The following is a 20,505-nucleotide window of genomic DNA, read 5'->3' as shown; positions in this document are numbered from 1 at the left end:
ATATTTCTATTAATGTATGCAATGTTCTCCTGGTTCTGCTCTCTTTGCATCAGTTCATACAAGCCTTTCCAGGTTTTGCTAAACTCATCCTGTTCACCATTTCTTAAGGCACAATAGTATTCCATTATAATCACATACCACATATTGTTCAACCATTTCCCAATTGATGGATACTCCCTCAGTTTCTAATTCTTTGCCTCTCAAAAAATAGCAGCTGGGTGGCTTAGTGTATTGAGAGCCAGGCCTGGAGAGAGGGGAGGTCCTGGTTTCAAATCTGGCTTGACACTTCCTAGCTGTGTGACCCCTTTTGCCTAGCCCTTGCTGCTCTTCTGCCTTAGAACCAATACACAGTAGTGATTCTAAGACAGAAGGTAAGACTTTTTTTTAAAAATAGCTGCTAAAATTACGATAGCACTTCATAATCTATATCATACTACCTGCCTTCTTGGGAAGGGGGAAAGGGAGAGACTGTGGATCACAAAATGTTAGAAAATGATTATTAAAAATTGTGTCTACATGTAATTGGGAAAAATATAATAAAAAATTTTGAAGAGGTAGAAGCCAATGCAGATTGCAACTTATATATGAAATTTAGGTGTTAAATTCTCAGGAGCTGTTTGAGACACAGAGAGAATAAGTGGTTTGATCATGATCACAAAGCTAGTAAGTGTTACAGGTAAGTTCTGAAGCCAGGTTTTCTTGATTTCTACTGTAGCGTTCTATCTACTGTGCCAGGTTGCTTCATCATTAATAGTTGTCTTTTTTTTTGGTCTGGATTTGTGGTTTTGTAGGTGTTAGAAACTCTTCATATTTTGAGCTCTGAGAAAATGTGGGTCTTCTTGATTCCAAGACTGGGCCTTCATCCACCATGTCTACCAGTTTGTCTTATGCATATATTTGATACACATATCTTATATTTACATACATATAAATATGTATGTATAGCGCATGTTCTAGGCTTACTATCCAATCCCCCTTTTATACTAGTGGGTCAGACCTACAGAGTGCAAGTTGGCTAAGGAGCTAGGGTAATAAAGGGTAATGAGTTCTGAGGCATTTTGTAGAATTATAATTCACTAGCCTCTGCTTGTGTGCTCTCTATTATATATCACTTGATATCAATTAGCCAGCTAGATTTTATGAACATTACAAACAGATATTTCTTAAGGGGATATAGTTAGAACAGTTGATGCAGACATTCTCTTCCACTTGCTCCTAATTCAGGGCATGTTCTCCTATCTCTCAAAAGAATAAACATACAGAATCCAGGAGAAAGTGGGCTCTACCTTAAAGAACACTTATAGAAAAGGGGAAACTCATAGCTCTTGGTTTCAGGCAGTCCTTTTCTTCCTTTTTCGAGGTCCTCATGAAGTTCTCAGGGCTATACTTCTTGTAAAATCCTGAAATTGTTTCCTCATTGTGTATATTTTGTCTTCCTCTTCCAGTGGAGATACTGCTGTTAGCCATAGCTCTTTTGGAGATGCTGCTATGATATTTACAGAAGTCCAAAAATCTCATCTTTTGAAATGTACGAGATCATCCTCTGGACAAAAGGGAAGAAGAGAGAGAGAGAGAGAGAGGAAGAGGAAGAGGAAGAGAAGAGAAGAGAAGAGAAGAGAAGAGAAGAGAAAAGAAGAGAAGAGAAGAGGCAGAGAAGAGGCAGAGAGAGGCTCTCTTCTTCCACTCCCCTTCTCAAATCTCTTTCTGAGGCTTAGCTGAAACCACTTCCACCCCTAGGCTGACCTGCCATTAGAATGTCAGGTTCTGAAAGAGCTTGCTACTTTGTTCCAAACCCTATAGAGCAGTCATTCCCAAAGTGGGCGCCACTGCCCTCTAGTGGGTGCTGCAGCGATCCAGGGAGGCGGTGATGGCCACAGGTGTATTTGGGAGTGGTGAATAATTGTAAGGGGGCAGTGATAGTATGTGACGGGGTGCTAAGTAATATTTTTTCTGGAAAGGGGGCAGTAGGCCAAAAAAGTTTGGGAACCACTGCTATAGAGTAATGATGGCAAACCTATAGCATGGGTGCCAAAGATGGCACACAGAGCACTCTCTGTGGACATGCTTGCCACCCTCCCTCCCTAGTTTGTTACTAGAAAGGCAGAGGGATTCAGGCAGAACTGCTCCCCTCCCCCTCTCCACCGTGCCTGATGACATTTTTTCATTTCACCTGCCCCTCTTCCAGTAGCCCAAAGGGAGTACACATCGGGAAGATGAGTGGTTCACAGGAGGCAGAGCTGGAGGGGAGGAGAGCATTCAGGCCACTCCACTTTCCCTCTCTACACTTGCTGAGGACATTCTTCACTTTACCCACCCCTCTGCCCAGGAGTTCAATGGGAGCACTTCCTCCCTCCTCTGTGTGGGGTAAGGGGCCTGCAGGGTACCCTTAGCAGGAGATGGACTCCTTTGGCATGTATATATTATATATATCTATACATATACTCCGTGGGGGTGGGTGGGAATGGCATTTGGTCTGGGGTGGTGGGTTGGGGACCAAGCCCAGCACTCCTTCTCTAAAAGGTTTGCCATCACTTTTGTAGGGTATGACTCAGTCTCTTCAAACATTATCAATATACTTCATGTGTAGTATTTAATTTCTTCCAATTTCTCTTTCCAAATTGAATTTTTTTCTGTGTCTATTTTAATGCCTTTGCTTGATGAAAGGTATCAGAGTATAGAGCATTAGTTATTTTAGTTACTTTAAGGGTGGTGGGGTCATTGATTGATTCAACTGGGCCAACATTTACATATATACTACATTATACAAAATATGAAAGACTATATGCAGTGTGGTATTGTGGATAGAGAGTTGACATGGGAGCCAGAAAAATCTGAATTCAAGTTCTGTTCTTGACATATGTAGGCTTTGAGACTTTGGACAAGTCTCTTAACCTCTGAGTGCTCTAGAGAGAATGCTCTGAGATAAAGTTGAAGAGAAAGTACTAATAATGTATATTGGTAGAGGAAAATTCCTCATTGGAAGTTCCTTATAGCAATGAAATCACAGATCTAGTTCCTACTTCTATGTAGGCATCACACACACACACACACACACACACACACACACACACACACACACACTTTTAAGCTTNCACACACACACACACACACACACACACACACACACACACACACACACACACAATTTTAAGCTTCTAGATAACAGAGATAGTCCTTTTGCCTCTGTACTCCCAGCATAATGCCTGGCACACAGTAGGCACTCAATAAATGCATATTGACTGATAATATGTATGTTCTTGAATACAGAACATATACAAACATATATACATACATATACATATTATGTAAGTATATATAGTGTGTTGCTCTGGAAGTCTGGAAACCCAAGTTTCAGATCTGGCTCTATTACTCACTTTCAATTTCCTCAATTTCCACTATAGGTGCTATAGTGACCCAAGCACAAGATTAAGTCAAATGTCCAGATTTGTAAAAAGAGAGGCTTGGGCCAGAGGTGTCCTTTCTAGCTCTAATTTAGCTCCGCAAGGTAGTTAGTTCTATGACTACATTATCTCTGAAGTCTCAGATCTGTTATTTAGTGCAGAGTTTCTTAATTTTGTGTGTGTGTGTGTGTGTGTGTGTGTGTGTGTGTGTGTGTGTGAGAGAGAGAGAGAGAGAGAGAGAGATGGACTCCTTTGGCATGTATATATTATATATACATATATGCATATATTATATATATATGCCCATAGAGGGATCAGAATAATGTTTTCAAATAACTGGAGGGAATTATTTTTTCAGTTAGAGATTAATGAAGATAAAGATGTAATTTGTTTGCCCATCAAAGTTCACAGAGCTTCTGCAGGTCTTCTGAAGGAAGGCGAAAAGCCCTGTTAAGTCAGCAAGACTAGGTTCTTCTGCTTCTGCTGCTTCTGTGCTCTGTCACCTTGGGCAAGTGACCTTCCCTCACATAGCTTTAATTTCCTTCCATTTAAAGTGAGGGGACTGGACTAAGGGACCTTTAAAGCCCTTTCCAGCCTCAAAAGTCTTTAATTATCTGATTAGACAATCGCTAAGGTCCCAGCTGTGATCCTGGAATACTCTAAGTTTCCCATCTGCCGGCTCTAGGCCTTGCTTCCTTGGCTCTTCCATAGTGCCCTCTCTCGGTCCCTGGGTTGCAGAGCGCTCTGAGGTCAGCTGTGGGAGCTGGCTCTGGAGCGGCTCAGACACCGCCTCTCTCCCTTCCCAGGGAGCTCCGCCCTGGCTCTGGCTTCCTCCTTGCCCAGCGCACCGGCAGTGTTGGTCGGAGAGCAAAGAGCTGGAGGCTGTCAGGTGAGTCTTAGGGAGAGGGAGGCGTGACCCAGCTCCCGTGCAGAAGTGCACCTGCTCTAAATACGGTAATGTAGTAGGGGAAGGCCGGGGACAAGACTCGAAGCATGTCTTAGATATGTTTCCACCGAAGCCCCTGGGACATACAGTGAACTTCTTCCGTTCCTTCCCCTTCCCCACCCCCCACCCCTTTCTGGTGCTTTGTGCCTTCTAGGGGAACGTCAGAGTGCAAAAAGACCATGTGTAAATGCTTGTGTCTGTGTGTACAAAGAAAACCAGTGTGTGTGTCTTTGTATAAAAGACATTTGGGGTGATTGTGCATCAATGCGTCTGACGTTCTACATGGGAAATCGGGTGTTATTTCAGGACTGGATGCGTGTGGTTTTCAGTTGTTCAGTCATGTCCAACTCTCGGTGACTCTCTGAACAACAGCTATCCATTGGGTTTTCTTGGCATACTTTTTCTTGGCAATACTGTTTGCCTGTGGACACGGTCGCTATGGGTATGTGCATTCGTGTATGCTTGTTTCACTGAGTTGCCATGCGGAAAAGGCTTTGCAAACATTTTAAACAACATAGAGAAATGTAAGTTGTGATGTGAAATGTGTCTGAGTGTGCAGGAAGACCATGCGTGTATCCTTAGCTAATGTGTGTATCCTTAGCTAAAGGATGTAAGGAAGACTTGGACAACTATGCTTGTGTAACCGAAGTACTTAAGGAAGACTGTTAGGTGTGCCAGTTGCACAAATTGTGTTTGAAGGCTAGAAAAGATTACTGGGAGTCTAACATAGTGCCTATTTACCTCCTCAACTGGCATACTTCTAGTGAGTTGGATCCATTCGGGAAGCTACCGGAGGGTTCCGTTGTGAGTGTGGAGATCCCAGACACCCAGCCCAAAGGGACACTCCATCTCCCTCTAACCCCACTTCCGCTGCCCTCCTCTTCCTAGTTCACTCTCCCAGGGCTGTTCGCAGGGAGCGCTAGCCAACACCGCCGCGACGGGTGGAGCATGGGTCTCTCTGTCTTGGCCAGGGCCACACCCCGCCTGGCGGGGCGTCTTACTCTCACGCCCACGCGGCCGCCGCCCCGTCGGAACTGCTCCTACCGGGCTGGCGGGCGCACACGCGCAGTGTTCCTTCAGAGCCAGCGGGGCCCCTAGAGCGTCTCCTTCGTCTCCTCCGTCTCCTCCGTACTCAGCGTACTGAGCGGGCAGCCGAAGCAGCTTAGGGACCGGGACACGGGCTGCCAGGCAAGGTAGGAGGGAGCCCGGTTAAAGACACAGGTGCGTCCAGGCTGAGGAGAGGAGTGGACCGGGAAGACCAACTGGGTAGCTGAGGGTCAAGCAGGAAAATACCTCCCTGATCTCTCAGCTCCCCCTCCCCCTATCTCTCCGGGCTTTTTCCTTTTTTAGGGAAATTCTTTAGCTCTCGCTCATTCAAGAGCCTTTTGGGAGCCGCTATGGGTGGGGGAGGGAGGGAGAAAGAGACCTCGGGATTTCTGGATCGAGACCTCCGGATCTCATCCCCTGCCCTGTTGCTGGTGGAGCGTGTCTGGATCTCCTTTTCCTCCTGTCATGCGCTCCTCCCCCAAGACCAGTAAACAAGGCTTTCTACCTATCCCCTTCCTCCCTTCTTTTTCTTTCCCTCCTGCCCCCCCCCCCCCCAATCACTGTATCCTCATTGCTCCTGATCTGGGGTCTCCAGGGCCGGGTGAAGGGGAGGGGAGGATGGAAAATGACTTCTTAGGGAGGGGATTCCTGGGCCCGGGTTAGTCCCCTTCCCCCTCTTATTCCACCCCTAACTAGCGCCCCTGCGGGGCTCAGAGGTATTTTTAGCTCAGTGACCTGGGCGGCTGCTCTAAGAGCTTTTCCCAAGGATCCTAGTCACAGCCATTCTCCCTGTCCCCAGCCTTTCCCTGCTGCCAAATCTCCCTCTCCACCTTGACTTCCTCTACGCCCTAGCCAGCCCCATATTCTGGGGTCCCACCCTCCTTGACTGGCCTGCACCTAGATTCCTGAGACCCCCAGGTCCTGTCAATCTTATTTAGATGGGCTGGCGTCCTGTTTCTATTGATAAGTAGGTAACCTAGAAGGACATACTGCTGGGAAAGGGTGTGTCTCCATCCTAGGAATAGGAAAAATCCAAGAATAGAGCGCCAAAAGACCTCTGTTCTTATTGGGAGCCCCATGAATTCCCCTTTATTCTAGTGTTCCTCTTCAAAGATGGAAGGTACCTTCCAGCTCTGCCGTTTAATAATCTAGTCTCTTAGATATGAGAAATTGCCAAGAGAACTCTGCAGAATTGAAAAAAGCATTCATTTCCCAGACTCCTCTTCATCCTCATGCTCAGATAACCTACTCTTCCAATAGCTTCATGACACTAGGTACAACTGTATCTCAGTATCCCCCCTCTGTAAGCTCCCTTTCAGTGCTGATATGTTATGCTTATGTCTCTTCTGGCTCTAACATGCTAGATTCAGTTGTTCTGGGTGCTAATATTGGGTTCTAAGGGCTATTTTATAATTTTAACATCTTATAACAGTTCACATTTATGTAGCTCTTTATAGTATATATATGCATGTATATATATGTAAATAATGATATCTCAGATTTTCTTCATGATGGTACTTCATGTTTTCATTTAAAAAAGAAAAACAAAGCTCAGCAAACATTAAAACTGATATATTCTATAAACCTCAGCCAGCCTGTTTGCTTCCTGAGTTCTAAGTTGCAGTTTTAAAAGCTCAGACCAAATTATTCCTTCAGAGGAAACATGACCCATGTCCAGGTTCTTCATTCCTTCTTCATGTCCTGGCCTGAGCAAGGTTCTTTTTTCCCTCTGGTCCTGTTCATCCAGGCTGGCCCAATCCTTAGACTTCACTGTTCTCTAGCATTTGGCAGGGTTCCCCTGATAAGGAGCAGCCTCTTTTGTGGAACCAGCTTCCCCCCAGCAGTGCCTGGGACGGGCATCCCTTTTGTGAGAGCACAAGTCAGCTTCAGTAAGGAGGGATAGAGAGTATGTGTCTGAAGAGAGAAAGAGATAGAAGTGGATTAGGGAGAGAAGTTGAGTGAGGATAGATAGGGGATATGGGTTGAAACCAGGGATGAGACTATAGCACTATAGCTGCTATAGTAACCTAAACACAAGGCTAAGTCAAATGTCCAGTCTTTCTGTAACCCTCTCTCCACTATTTAAAATCATGGAAATTAGAATGTCAGAGCCAGAAGGAATCTTAGAGATCACCTTGTTCAGTGCCCTCATTTGATGAATAACTGATGAATAGCTGAAACTCGGGGAGTTGCCTAAAGTCATACAGGAAATGAACAGCAGAACCAGGACCAAGAACTTGGGTTACTTGGCTCCCAGTCCAGTGCTCTTTTCACTACTACGTGCTGCCTCCTTCCTTTGGAGGGTTTAACCTCCTCTCCATCCCTACAGGAGCCAGCATGGATCCCAATTCCCGTGGAGCCCTGGACCGACAGCAGCTTCGCCTTCGAGATCGACAGAAATTCTTTGAGGAAGTTTTCCAGCCAGACTCAGAATTCTTCTTCCCTCTATCTCATCTTCACCTTGAGTCCCGGAGACGTGAGCATATTTAGAGTTGGTGGATAATGGGGTGTTATTCTAGTAGAAGTTGGGGGAAACAACTACAACAATCAGAACATAGCTAAGCCCACCTTTTGCCAGTCAGCAAACATTTATTAAGCATTCATTTTGTGCCAGGCACTGTGTTGTGTACTGGTTATTCAAAGAAAGGCAAAAATATGGACCCTGCCCTCAAGAAGATGACATTCTAATGGGGGAAACAGCATGAAAACAATTATGTACAGATGAGATATGTTTATGAACAGAATAAATAGGAGGTGAGAATCTTAGAGGGAAGGAACTATGGGAAAGGGGAGAGGACCAGGGCTTTCCTCTGCAGAAGGTTAGATTTGAGTTCAGTCTCTTTCCTCCCACCCCAAACCCTTACCTTCTGTCTTAGGATCAATTAAGATCAGTCCTAAGGCAGAAGAATGGTAAGGGCTAGGCAACTGGGGTTAAGTGACTTCTCCAGGCCAACAGACTGTCATGGCTGAGCAACCTAACTTGCCTTTGAGTTCAATCTTGAAGGAAGTTAGGGAAGTCTGAAAGTGGAGGTGAGGAGAGAGGTCATTCCCAGCATGTGCATATCTATGAAAAGGGGTAGCTAGGCAGCTCATCGGATAAAGTCAAGTCTGGAGTTGGGAGATTCTGAGTTCCAATTTGGCTTCAGACACTTTGTGACCTTGGACAAGTCACTTAACTCCAATTGCCTTGCCCTTGCCACTCTTCTGTCTTAGAACTGATACTAAGGCAGAAGGTAAGGATTAAAAAAAAGGAGAAAAAAAAGGTTTGAGAAATGAGCTGTTACATTTATGTGCCATAGTATATGTAGAAGGAAATGAAATGTAAGAAGAATAGAAATGTTGAAGGGATCAGGTTTTTAAGAACTTTAAAAACCAAATGGAAGATTTTATATTTAGTCTTAGAGATAAGATTGAGCCCCCCTCTCCCTTCCCCCCCCCAATGTACTGAATAGGGGTGAATTGATTAGATCTACACTTAGGAAGATCACTTTAGTAGCTGAGTGAAATGAATTGGTTGTGGAAAGAGACTGGAGGCAGGGCCTTGGTCAACATTGAACTTGTACTGCTCATTTGGCTTCTGAAGAATCTGCTTTAGGACCTTTCTTAGCTTCTTAACCTTGGTGGCTGACTGTCTGTTAAACCTTCCCAACTAATTATAAAGGATCAGTTCATCAGCTTGGTATGGCTCTACATAGTCTGACTCCAAGATCCTAGTTCAACCTTACTTCATCATCTCTGACTTTGTGCCTTCTTTTTTTTTAAACCCTTAATATCTGTCTGTATATTATATTTAGTAAAAGTACTGTATGTTGGTTCCAAGGCAGAAGAGTGGTAAGTGCTAGGCAGTGGGGAATTAAGTGATTTGCCCAGGTCACCCAGCTAGGAAGTGTCTGAGGCCAGATTTGAAGCCAGGACCTCCCATCTTTAGGCCTGACTATCAATCCAGTGTGCTACCTTGATGGCCCCCTTTGTGCCTCTTCTAACCAAAATGAACATCTCCCTCCTTGAATTCATGCTCATGGATCCCTATGCCTACACTAAAATCTATCCAAAGCTCTGCCTGTTCAAGTTTTGTTTCTTTCTTTTTTAAAACCCTCACCTTCTGTCTTAGAATCAATACTGTGTGTTGGTTCCAAGGCAGAAGGATGGTAAGGGCTAGGCAATGGGGGTGTTAAGTGATTTACCCAGGGTTATGCTGCTAGAAAGTATCTGAGATCAGATTTGAACCCAGGTCCTCCTATCTTTAGGCATTGCTCTCAATCTACTGAGCAGCCTAGCTGCCCCCTCAAATCTTCTTTCAAGACCCAACCCACATGCCATCTCTTCTTAAAGTCTTCCCAGATTCCTCTAGCTAAAACTTATCCTTTCCTCCTCATATCTTTCAGGTTACTTACACACACACACACACACACACACACACACACACACACACACACAAACTCCTGTGTACTTAATAATTTTGTGGGAGAAGCTAGTATAGTTACTTGTGTACTTAGATCTTATAGAGTATAAGCTCCTTGAAGGCAGGGATTTTGACTTACTTCATCATTATATTCTCAGCACAGAGCAAAAGTCCTGCATCAAGCAGATACTTAACAAACCTTTGTTGAATTTGGATGGGATTGAATTGCTATCCCTAATTCTCCAGGGTCCTGGAAGGTGGATCAGTTCCAGATCCCCTCTGAGGTACTTCACTTCAACAAACATTTGTTAACATGGAGATGTTGAATGAACAGGCTAGTTATCCTTGGCATCTTTCCTGTATTCTCCTTGTCTCTCGGATCCACTCCTTGCCTGCATTTTGTTCCCTTCTGGAGCAATTCCAAAGTCCCCTTGGGATTACAAAGACAAAGGAAGGCTCCTTTCACCAGTCCTTAGGCAGCTGTCAAGGACTTACAGTGAGTGTTGCACTGTCCGAGGTGCTGGGAGAGATTCAGAGTTTACCTTAAACTCTGCCCCTACCCTCACAAAGCTTACAGTGAAGTGTGGGACAAGGTCAAACAAATACCACTAAATGCACAATCTAACGAGACTTGACCCTTGCTAGCTCAGAGGGCTTGGGCAGGCCGCTTCCCTTCAGTTTCCATATCCCCTTTTAAAAGAGAGACAGGAATATTTCCATTACCTTCCTCATGAGGTTGTGGCGAGGGCAGCAGTTGCTGAACACTATAGAAATGTGAGTTATTATTGTTATCAATACAACTCCTAATTCTTACATTTCATGATAAACACATAAAAGCTCCTATGTCTTCCAACTTTCTTTAGTGTATGAGGTTGTAATCTTTAATCAGGGAAAAATGGCTAATAGTCATTACTGATGTTTATATAGCACTTTATTGTTTGCAGAACAGTTTAAATTACCATGAATTATCTCAATTTATCTTTATAGCAACCCTGTGAGGTAGCTTGTGTTAATGCCCCTATTTTAGAGTTAGAGAGGCCCAGAGAGATGAAGTCACACAGTGAGTCAGTGGAAGAACCCAAACTAGAACCCAGGTCTTTTATATCCAAGTATGGTACATGGCACTGCAGAGCTCTCTCTGGCAAGGGACGGCTTGGTACAAGAACCTGGGGCATGAAATTGGCTCTTTTCTCCTGGGCACAGTGGAATTGGTAGGTCGTTTGGTCAATGCTGACTTGTTTGTTTCACTTTCCAGCTCCCATTGGCAGCATCTCTTCCATGGAAGTGAATGTGGATACCCTAGAGCAGGCTGAACTGATTGACTTTGGGGACCCGGATGCTTCCGATGTGTTCCTGCCCAGTGAGGAGCTCCCACCAACTCCACAGCCACCTACCATATCTGGTATGCCTTCTGCTCTCTGGGCCTGTGGCTTCCACAGTCCTCCTGTTGAGGAATCTGCAGTGTCAGGACTTGGGATGTTTAGTTTGGAAAAGCTAAGGCTTAGAGGGGTGGAGCACACATGATAGCTGGCTTCCAGGATCTTAGGGAAGATGCAACATATTGTTCTGTGTGGTCTCAGTGGGAGAAGTGGTACTAAAGGAAATGGGAATGTGGTTTATGTGGAAGCTGAGGACCTGAGTTTGAATCCTGGTTCTACTATTTCTTATCTATGGGACCTATCACTTAACTTTGCTGTTCCTCAGTTACCCACCCTCTTTAAAAGGAGAGGTTTGAACCAGTAATATGGAAATAGGTCTTAATCAATGAGACACATGTAAAACCCAGTGGAATTGTGCGTTGGCTATGGGAGGGGAAGAATATGAATCATGGAACCATGGAAAATTTTTCTTAATTAATCAATAAAATAAAAAGGAGAGATTTGAGATTTGATCTCAAAGGTCCTTTCCAGCTCTGAATCCCATGATGCTAAAAGAGCTTCCCAATTAGATGGGCTAGTAAGTTCTCTAGAGGCAATGAGGTGGTTAGAGAGCTGGACCTGAAGTCAAGAAAACTTGAGTTCAAAGTGAGACTCACTCACTCCCTAACTGTGACCCTAGGTAAGTCACTTGACTTCTGTCTCCCCCCCCCCGCCTTTTTTTTTTTTTTTAACATTTTTAAACCCTTAACTTCTGTGTATTGGCTCCTAGGTGGAAGAGTGGTAAGGGTGGGCAATGGGAGTCAAGTGACTTGCCCAGGGTCACACAGCTGGGAAGTGTCTGAGGTCAAATTTGAACCTAGGACCTCCCATCTCTAGGCCTGACTCTCAGTCCACTGAGCTACCCAGGTGCCCCACTTTCCTCTTTTTTTTTTTATCTAGGAATAATAATATCACCTCCCTCCTACAATCATTGTGAAGATAAAGTCATTCCAAGTGTTAATCATTATTATTAGCTATTATTCCCTATCACTGGAAAGGTTCAGGCAAGCAGGAACCTTCCTAACCCTGGAGAACTTCAGGTGGGGGCTGGATGGTCATTTGTTGGGAGTCAGGGGGAAGGTTTCCTGTTTGAGGACCATTTGAACTCACTGCACTCTGAGATTCCTCCCAGCTTTGAGTGTGTGCTACTCTAAGCCCAGTTATCCTGGTGCCCAGGTAGTGACTTCTCTATCTCCCCAACTAGGCTGTATACTAAGCTGGGGGAAGGAGTAGGCCTGGAGACAACTGGAGTCAGGGAGGTGGTGGCAGCATTGCTAAAATTTTGGTTTTTCCTTTGCCAAATTTTCAGGAAAAGGCCCCTTTGCCCTTTGTTAATTGTAAAATAAACAGATGGCCAGCCCTCCTTCCACCCTTCCTCCAGCCCAGCTAATTACAGAGCCAGATTGGGCATTATAGAGAAAAGGAAGCAGCTGGCAGGGACTGTGCATGTGTCTTCTTGGCTGCAGCTCTGTTTGCTGTCCACTGTCCTTTGTACCTTTTCATGGACAATAAGGCTACGTTGTGGAAGGAACCCCTAACAACCTGAGTAATGGTTTTCCTACAGATCTAAAGGACTGAACTAAAGTGTGTTAGAGCCGAGAAGGGCCTTAGAGATCAACTCCCTCATTTTATTTGGAGAGAAAGAAATGACTTTTTCAAGGTCATACAGAGAGTAAGTGGCTGTCTGGCCTAGGACTCCAGAGGTCCTGACTCCACCTCAGCCTCCTCAGGATGACCTCAGGGAGAGGAACCCAAGAACGATGTTCTAATCTGAGTTTCGAGGGGCCTGGCACCTGAGTGGGGGAGGTTTTTTTTGGCAACCATCTTTTCCTGGCAGTGGCAGGATGGTTATGGAACCACCCCTACCCCCTGTGAGTCTCCACCTACTGTAGAAAGCAGGCAGCTGGCTCTGTGACTCAGACCTGGTGGTGGAGGAGGAGGAGGAGGAGGACGGAGGAGAGAGGAGGAAGCAGGATACAATTAGCAAATACAATTAGTAACATGGCTAAGATTCCCAGTCTTCTCCTCCCATTGTCACCCTGGCAACAATCTCCTCTTCTCCTTTTTGCTCTTGGAGTTCTGTTTAACCTACTTTCCTGGAATTCCAAAATATCAGGGCTAGAAGGAAAAGACTTCATGAAGAATATGAAACAGAGTGTGAGACTTAAAAAGATAGGCTCTAGTTCAACCTCCTTATTTTACAGTCACCCTACTGAGATGGGGAGAGATTCCACAAAGGTCACAGAGGTAGGTAGCTCATGGTGGAGCTCAGATTCAGGGCTACCAACACCTCCTTCGTGACTTTTCTCTCTAAACCAATAGGTAAACTTGTGGGGGGGTGAACCTTTGAATAACGGGTACAATCCTGTTCTAAGGGCAGGAGTTCTTTTTTTTCTTATTTAAAGATATTTTATTTCCCCAATTACATGTAATAATAAATTTCAACATATTCTTCTGAAATTATAAGATCCAGATTGTTTCCTTCCTTTCCTCCCCTCTCTGGGAGTTGGTCAGCAATTTGATCTGGGTTATATGTGTATTATCATTTAAAACATACTTCCATGTTGGTCACTGTTGTAAGAGAATACTCGGGGCAGCTGGGTGGCTCAGTGGATTGAGAGCCAGGCCTAGAGATGGGAGGTCCTGTGTTCAAATTTGGCCTCAGATACTTCCTAGCTGTGTGACCCTGGGCAAACCACTTAAACCCCATTGCCTAGGTCTTACCACTCTTCTGCCTTAGAACCAATATATACAGTATTGTTTCTAAGATGGAAGGTAAGGGTTTAAAAAAAAGAGAATACTCATATAAAATCAAAACCAAGGACAGAAATTCATAACCTGAGGTTCTTGATATTTTGGTAACTGGATTTTAGGATAATTGGTTTCTCATGTACCTGATTTCATGCATTTAAAAACATCATTCTGCAAAGGGATCCATAGACTTTACCAGACTGCCAAAGGGGTCCACAATGCAAAAAAGGTCAAGAATCTTTGTTCTAGGGGGCGACGGTCATGGATTGTGTGATTTATGCTGGTCCCCATGGGAAGGGAGGACTGCCCTTTAAACCGCACCATGAGGAGACCAAATACCCCTTAGGTCAGGCTCATTCTGCCTGGCTACTGACCAGCACTTCTCTTTGACCAGGTATAAGTGACCCCCCAGAAGAGCTGAACCTGCAGATGCCCCCATCAGACAGGACCATGTCAAGGACCTCCTCTTCTTCTTCTTCCACTGAACTTAATAGCCCAGACCTGCTTGGAGATGGAGTGGACACACCTTTGGCACAGTCTGATGAGGAAGATGGTGGTGCAGAGCCTGCAGCCTGCAGCTAGCAGTGGGTGCTTCCTTTTGGACTGAACTACGTGGGGCCTGGTCACTTCCTAATTTAGGACTCCAGCCCCTGCTTGGAGCCTTTGGAGAGAAGGCCAGTCCCTTCCCGAGCAGTTGGCACTAGAGGGAGAAGACAAGGATGACAAACCCTTCCAGAAATTAACTCTCTCCTGCTTTTCTGCTAATGCTTGCCAGCCTCCACTGCATATATCCAACTCCTGACGTATGTAGGCAGCACTTGAATTAGGGGGATGTGGGAAAAGGTGGAAGGTAAGGTGGGGCACCTCCATACCATATTTCAGAGGGGTCATCAAAACCACCCTGATCTCTTTTTAGTGGACTTGGCCAAGAGGACTTGAGGATGTAAATATGCCACCCCACTTCCTTCCTTCTCTCAGTGAAATGCTCCAAACCATCTCTCTCCTTTATTCTCCTACTGAAATGATAAATCAACCATCCTGCTTTCTGATTTCTCTGACTTATGCTTCACTAAGCTTCCCACCATATTGAAAAGCCATCCTAAACCATCCCTGCTTGACTTTTTGTGTCTCTTTAAGCACAGCCGGTGGGGTCCAGGATGGTCACTTCCTAGTCTTAGCTACAGACCTGCTCTTACCCTGAAGAGACAGAACCTTTCCAGCTCAGTGTGAGGTCAATAGCCGCCATATGGCCAACAGCCGCTCACCGTCTATGGAAGGGTGGCGTGTTTGGACAAAGCTTAGCAGCCCCTCTTGGCTCCGGGAAGGTTGGGACCTGGATCCTTTGTCCCCAGCCGGCAAACCTTGGTGCTGAGACCATCTACTGTGCAGCCAGTGGGGCAGTGGCCGTCCCCTCTATCAGCAGGGTCCGCACTTATGTTTCTCTTGGGCCTAGATCTCCCTTCAGGGGGCGCTTTTAAAGGCAGTCTCTCCTCTCAAACTGACCACTCATTGTTTCATCACCCACTCATAGCAGGGCCAGCGCCTGTGGTCTGACTAGGACCATATAATTAATTATAGGATCTAGAACTAAAAGGCACTTTAGGTCACATAGTCCAACTCCTTTATTTTACAGATAGAGAAACTGAAGCCCAGAGCCATTAAAGTGACTTGTTCAAGGCTACTCGGGTAGTAAGTAGTAGGGGTGTACCTCTTCCCAGGCAGGTGTCAGCGAGCTCGGTGCCCAGTGCCTCGCAGCTTCTGCTCCACAGCTCAGCTTTGGTGCCTCCCTCTGCTGCCATTTGCCATGGGGTTCTCCTTGTGGATTGCTGGAGACCAGCATGTGTGGGCTGCTGCCACGGCAGACATGAGGTTAATAAATCTTTTGATTCTGGCAGGCACGTGCTATCATTAACTCTGAGGGAGGGAGGGAGGGAATGAGTGTGTGTCTGGGTAGAGGCATCTTGGTCCCTCCCTAGTGGTAGGGGAATGTTGATGGGTTTATGGGGTCTTTTTCAGTGCTTGAGTTCAAGTCTAGCTTCTAGTACAAAGGGAGGTAACCTTCCTGCTGTCCTCTGCCTTGATCAGAACCCACTTGGAATATTGTGTCCAATTTAGGAGGTCCCATTTTGGAAGGATGTTAACAAGGAAGCATGGCACAAAGGATAGAAGACCACTTTGGCTTTAAGAGATTTGGGTTCCATAGGGCAGCCAGGCAGCACAGTGGATAGAGCACCGGGTCTGGAGGCAGGAGGACCTGGCCTTAGATACTTCCTAGCTGTGTGACTTTGGGCAAGTCACTTAACCCAGATTGCCTAGCCCATTCCATCCTTCTGCCTTGGAACTGATTTTTATCGTCTGTCCTGAGTCAGAAAGTAAGGGTTTAAATAAAGAAAAAAGACTGAAATCAAATCCAACCTTCAGAGAACTTTCTTCTAACACAGAAAGCAAAGCTTTAAAAAAAAAAGTTACGAGTTCCAGTTCTGCTTCTGGGAGATATTCTCACATGCAAGTTAATTAACTTCTCCAGGTAAATCTCTAAGAACTTAAATTACAGACAAGTTACTGGTTTGCATTAATGGAAGGAATATCTATATTAATTAGTAAGCAGTTAGGTGGCACAAATAGTGTACGGGGTGCTGGGCCTGGAGTCAGGAAGACCTGAGTTCAGATGTGATCTCAGACGCTTCCTAACTCTTCGACCTTGTAAGTAATTTTAACTTCTGTCAGTTTGCTTAACTATAAAATGGGGATAATAATGGCACCTATCTCCTAGGGCAGTTGTGAGGATCAAATGAGATGATACTTGTAAAAAAGTGCTTAATGTAGCTTGGCACATAGTAGATGCTGTTGTAAATGTTAGTGAGGATGATGATGATGATGATGATGATGATGTCGATGAAGAAATCACAGATCTAGATTAAAAAAAAAAAAGCTAAAGCATGCCCAGAAGCTTTTAACCTGGTGAAAGATTGGATATAGGGAGGAAATAGTTGATTACTGCTTTGTAATTAGTAATTGGTTCCAAATTTTAGAAGTTAGGTAGATTTTTGCTTCTAAATCAGAAAAAAATTTAATAATTGGAGCTGTCAGAGAAGTTCAAGAAGCTAGGAGAGAGTGAGTTCCCCGTTGTCGGAGGAGTTTCAATGTTTTGGGAAGGGATTGGCTTAAATCAGAGACTTATAATGTTAGAGCTAGAAAGGACCTTAGAAATTTCCTAGTTCAATTAAAAAATGATTCAGTTCAATCTAGTTGGAAACTAGAAACTGGGGCCTTAGAGCAAGTTGACTTGTCCAGTATCAAACAACTAGTAAGTCTAAGAACTGGAACATAAACCTAGATTTTCTGGCTTCAAATTCCATGTTTGTTTTTTTTCCCCCCACTTCTACCGCATTTTGCCTTCTAGATTCATACTTCCAGGTTTCCTTCTAGCTTTAAGTTCCTATGAGGAATTAAATTCCTATGAGAAGCTCTTTGGTGGTGCCAAAGGGCATCTCTAATGCTGAGCTGATCGTGTAGCCCCTGGTAACCAGAGAGATTCTGGGCTTAACTGGGACCAGACCACAGGGTAGCTGAAACTGTCACCCACTTCCTGGCCAGGGACAATGGGCTAATCCTGTGCCAAACCACAAGGGATTGGCATGCCATCAAGAGCCTGTGCCCAGACTGGCCTGGGTTTCTGGACCACATAATGCTCTCCCAGGGACAGGATGGTTTGGAATGATTTCATGGGACACAGAGCTGCTCAGGCCCTACCCAGCTCCTGTCACCTCAATGGCTGCTCTATTGTATTTTTTCACAGTTTTGTAAGGGTTGGATGACAACTCTTCCCAAGTTCCTGGCACCCAATGAGGGGCAGGAGCTTGCTGATCCTCACAGTGTTTCTTGGGTCTGGAGGAAGGAGGATGAGTCACCACTTGGAGGAAAATCTCTTAAGAGAGAAGGCTTATATCTGACAGGGTAAAGAAATGAATATGACAGGAGAAAAGCAGCTACCTCGGATTTTTACCCTCATACTGATCTCTCAGGGTCAGGGCAATAGAGGCAGTTCATGTTCCTTTGGGTTGGGATTCAGTGTTTTATAAGACAACCCATGCGTTAGTGAGTGAGGGGTTATACTCAGTTTCCAGTGTTCTGCTTTTCATCATTTAAGCAATTTATAGGATCATAGCATTAAGAGCTACCTGGAAGGGACTCCCACTTAGGGATTCTTAACTTGGAGTCCATATACCTACCTCCAAGGGGTTCATGGAGAGTTTCAGGAAATCTATGAACTTGGATAAGTAAAAAAATTACATCTTTATTTTCACTAACTGCTAACTGAAATGTAGCATGTCCTTAAATTATTTTGAGACATTATTCTGAGAAGGGGACTGTCAGGGATCACCAGAGTACCCAAGGTGGGGTCGGTCTGGGACATGAAAAAAGTTAAGAATTGTTGCATATTTTCTCTTTTATAAACAATTCATGGATATATTTTGTTTTGACTAAATAGAATTCCCCCCCCCAAACTCAAAGAAACTATCTTACAAATTAAATTCCCTGAAATATTTTATCAATTGTTAATTGAAAGGATCCTAACTTTGACAGTAGGATCTACTGTTGATCATTTAAAATGTATTTCACCAAAGTTCTGCTCACTTCATTTGGTTTAGCCATTGTGTATATAACTTTTTTGACCCTTCTTTCTTCACTTTGTATTACTTATAAAAGTCTTCCTATGTTTCTCCAAATTCTTCAAATTTGTCATTTCTTTTTTAAAATTTTTTTATTTTTTCAAAAGATAATTTATTTTCCCAACTACATATAATAACAATTTCCCACATACGTTTTCCAAAGTTCTAAGATCCAAATTGTCTCTCTTCCTCCTTTCTGTCTTCCCTCCCGGAGATATGGCAAGCAATTTGAAAATTTATCACTTCTTATGGTACGGTCTTCAGAAATCATCATTTATTCAGTCATTTCCAAATTATTGGGCACTTATTTGCTTTCCAGTTTTTTGTTATCACAAATAATGTTGCTCCAAACATTTTTGTACTTGTGAATATATTCTTTCTGTCAATTATACATTTGGAATATATAGCCCCAGAAATAGACTCTCTGGGTCAGAAGATATGAATGACTTCTTTTTTCTTGCAGAAGCCCAAATTGTTTTCCAGATGAGTTGAACCACTTTATAAGTCCACCATCGATGAATTCATATGGCTATCTTTCTGTGGCGCTTCCAAGGAGTTTCCCCATTTTTACCTCTTTACTGGCTCTATGGGTATGAGGAGACGATTCAAAATTGTCTTTAATTTTTCCAATTGTTTTTGATTGTTAATCCTTTTGAACTTCTCAATTTCTCAATAGATGATTATTAATCATTTGTATCTCTTTTTGAAAACCATTCTTTTGACTGCTTTCTCATCGGGGAATGGCTCTAACCCTCTCACTTTAAGCTCTTGATTATTACCCTCCATTCCTAATAGATTGTAAGCTCCTAAGGAGCAGGGATCCTTCTTCAATACTTCCCCACACTTCATCAGAAGGTGTATTCTTTCTTCTTGTATAGATTGCAACTCCTCTCTGTTTTTTCGTCCTTTGTGATCCCTGACTTTGGCTTTCTTTAAAATCTCCATAGCAGGGGGCAGCTGGGTAGCTCAGTGGATTGAGAGCCAGGCCTTGAGATGGGAGGTCCTAGGTTCAAATCTGGCCTCAGACACTTCCTAGCTGTGTGACCCTGGGCAAGTCACTTGACACCCATTGCCTACCCTTACCACTCTTCTACCTTGGGGCCAATACACAGTATTGACTCTAAGACAGAAGGTAAGGGTTTTAGAAAAAAATATTTAAAAAAAAATTTCCATAGCAGATCTGGTTTCTGGTTCCTTTAATATTTCCTGAGTCCCAATGCAGAATTTAGACTGGCCATCCCTTCACTCTCATCCTTGCAACATGACTGACCTGCCTGACTTTTTAGTTATACGTGTACATATACAAATTTAGCCATATCCCATTTGAACTTAGAACTTGAAGGTTTACTAGAGAGCTTTCCTCACCACCACCTTAAGAGATAGCTTCTGCAATTTTTTTCTTTTATCCCCATTCCACAGATGATGGACCTAAGAGTGATTTGCTCAAGTTGACACAGCTAGGACATATAAGAGTTAGAATTCCAGTCTCTTTCAACCTCATCCACTAGATTGCAGCTAGGTGGCGCAGTGGAGAGAGTTATAGGAAATGGGCATTTCTACTAGAGGCAACTAGATGAGGAAGACCTGAGTCTAAATCTATTCCCAAACTCTTAATAGTGGGTGACCCAGGATAAGTCACCTAACTTTTGTCTGCCTCAGTTTCCTTACCTGTTAAATGGGGATAATAATAGCACCTACCTCGAAGGATTTTTGTGACGATTGAATGAGTACAATGCTTAGTATAGTGCCTGGCACATAGTAGGCTAGGCACTTAGTGCTTTTTTTCCTTCCTATATCATGCAGTTCCTCATATGCACTATTTTGTGTGTAGGCGGGTCCTTTTTGGTAACATTGCAACATATTTACA

The 20,505-nt window shown here is 44.1% G+C and overlaps 1 protein-coding gene across 1 annotated transcript; it reads left to right on the top strand.

Annotated features, from left to right (window-relative positions):
• The first annotated feature begins 5,510 nt into the window (after positions 1-5,510).
• DBNDD2 (dysbindin domain containing 2) lies at positions 5,511-15,858 on the top strand. Its single transcript, XM_044661064.1, has 4 exons — positions 5,511-5,540; positions 7,724-7,870; positions 11,052-11,198; positions 14,360-15,858. The coding sequence occupies exons 2-4, from the start codon at positions 7,732-7,734 to the stop codon at positions 14,545-14,547; spliced, it is 474 nt and encodes a 157-aa protein (XP_044516999.1). The 5' UTR covers positions 5,511-5,540; positions 7,724-7,731; the 3' UTR covers positions 14,548-15,858.
• The last annotated feature ends 4,647 nt before the right edge of the window (positions 15,859-20,505 follow it).

The sequence above is a fragment of the Gracilinanus agilis genome, chromosome 2 (assembly GCF_016433145.1).
Source record: "Gracilinanus agilis isolate LMUSP501 chromosome 2, AgileGrace, whole genome shotgun sequence".
Classification (NCBI taxonomy): domain Eukaryota; kingdom Metazoa; phylum Chordata; class Mammalia; order Didelphimorphia; family Didelphidae; genus Gracilinanus; species Gracilinanus agilis.
The sequence above is the reverse complement of the archived record's forward strand: the minus strand, read 5'-3'. Positions and strand labels throughout refer to the sequence as shown.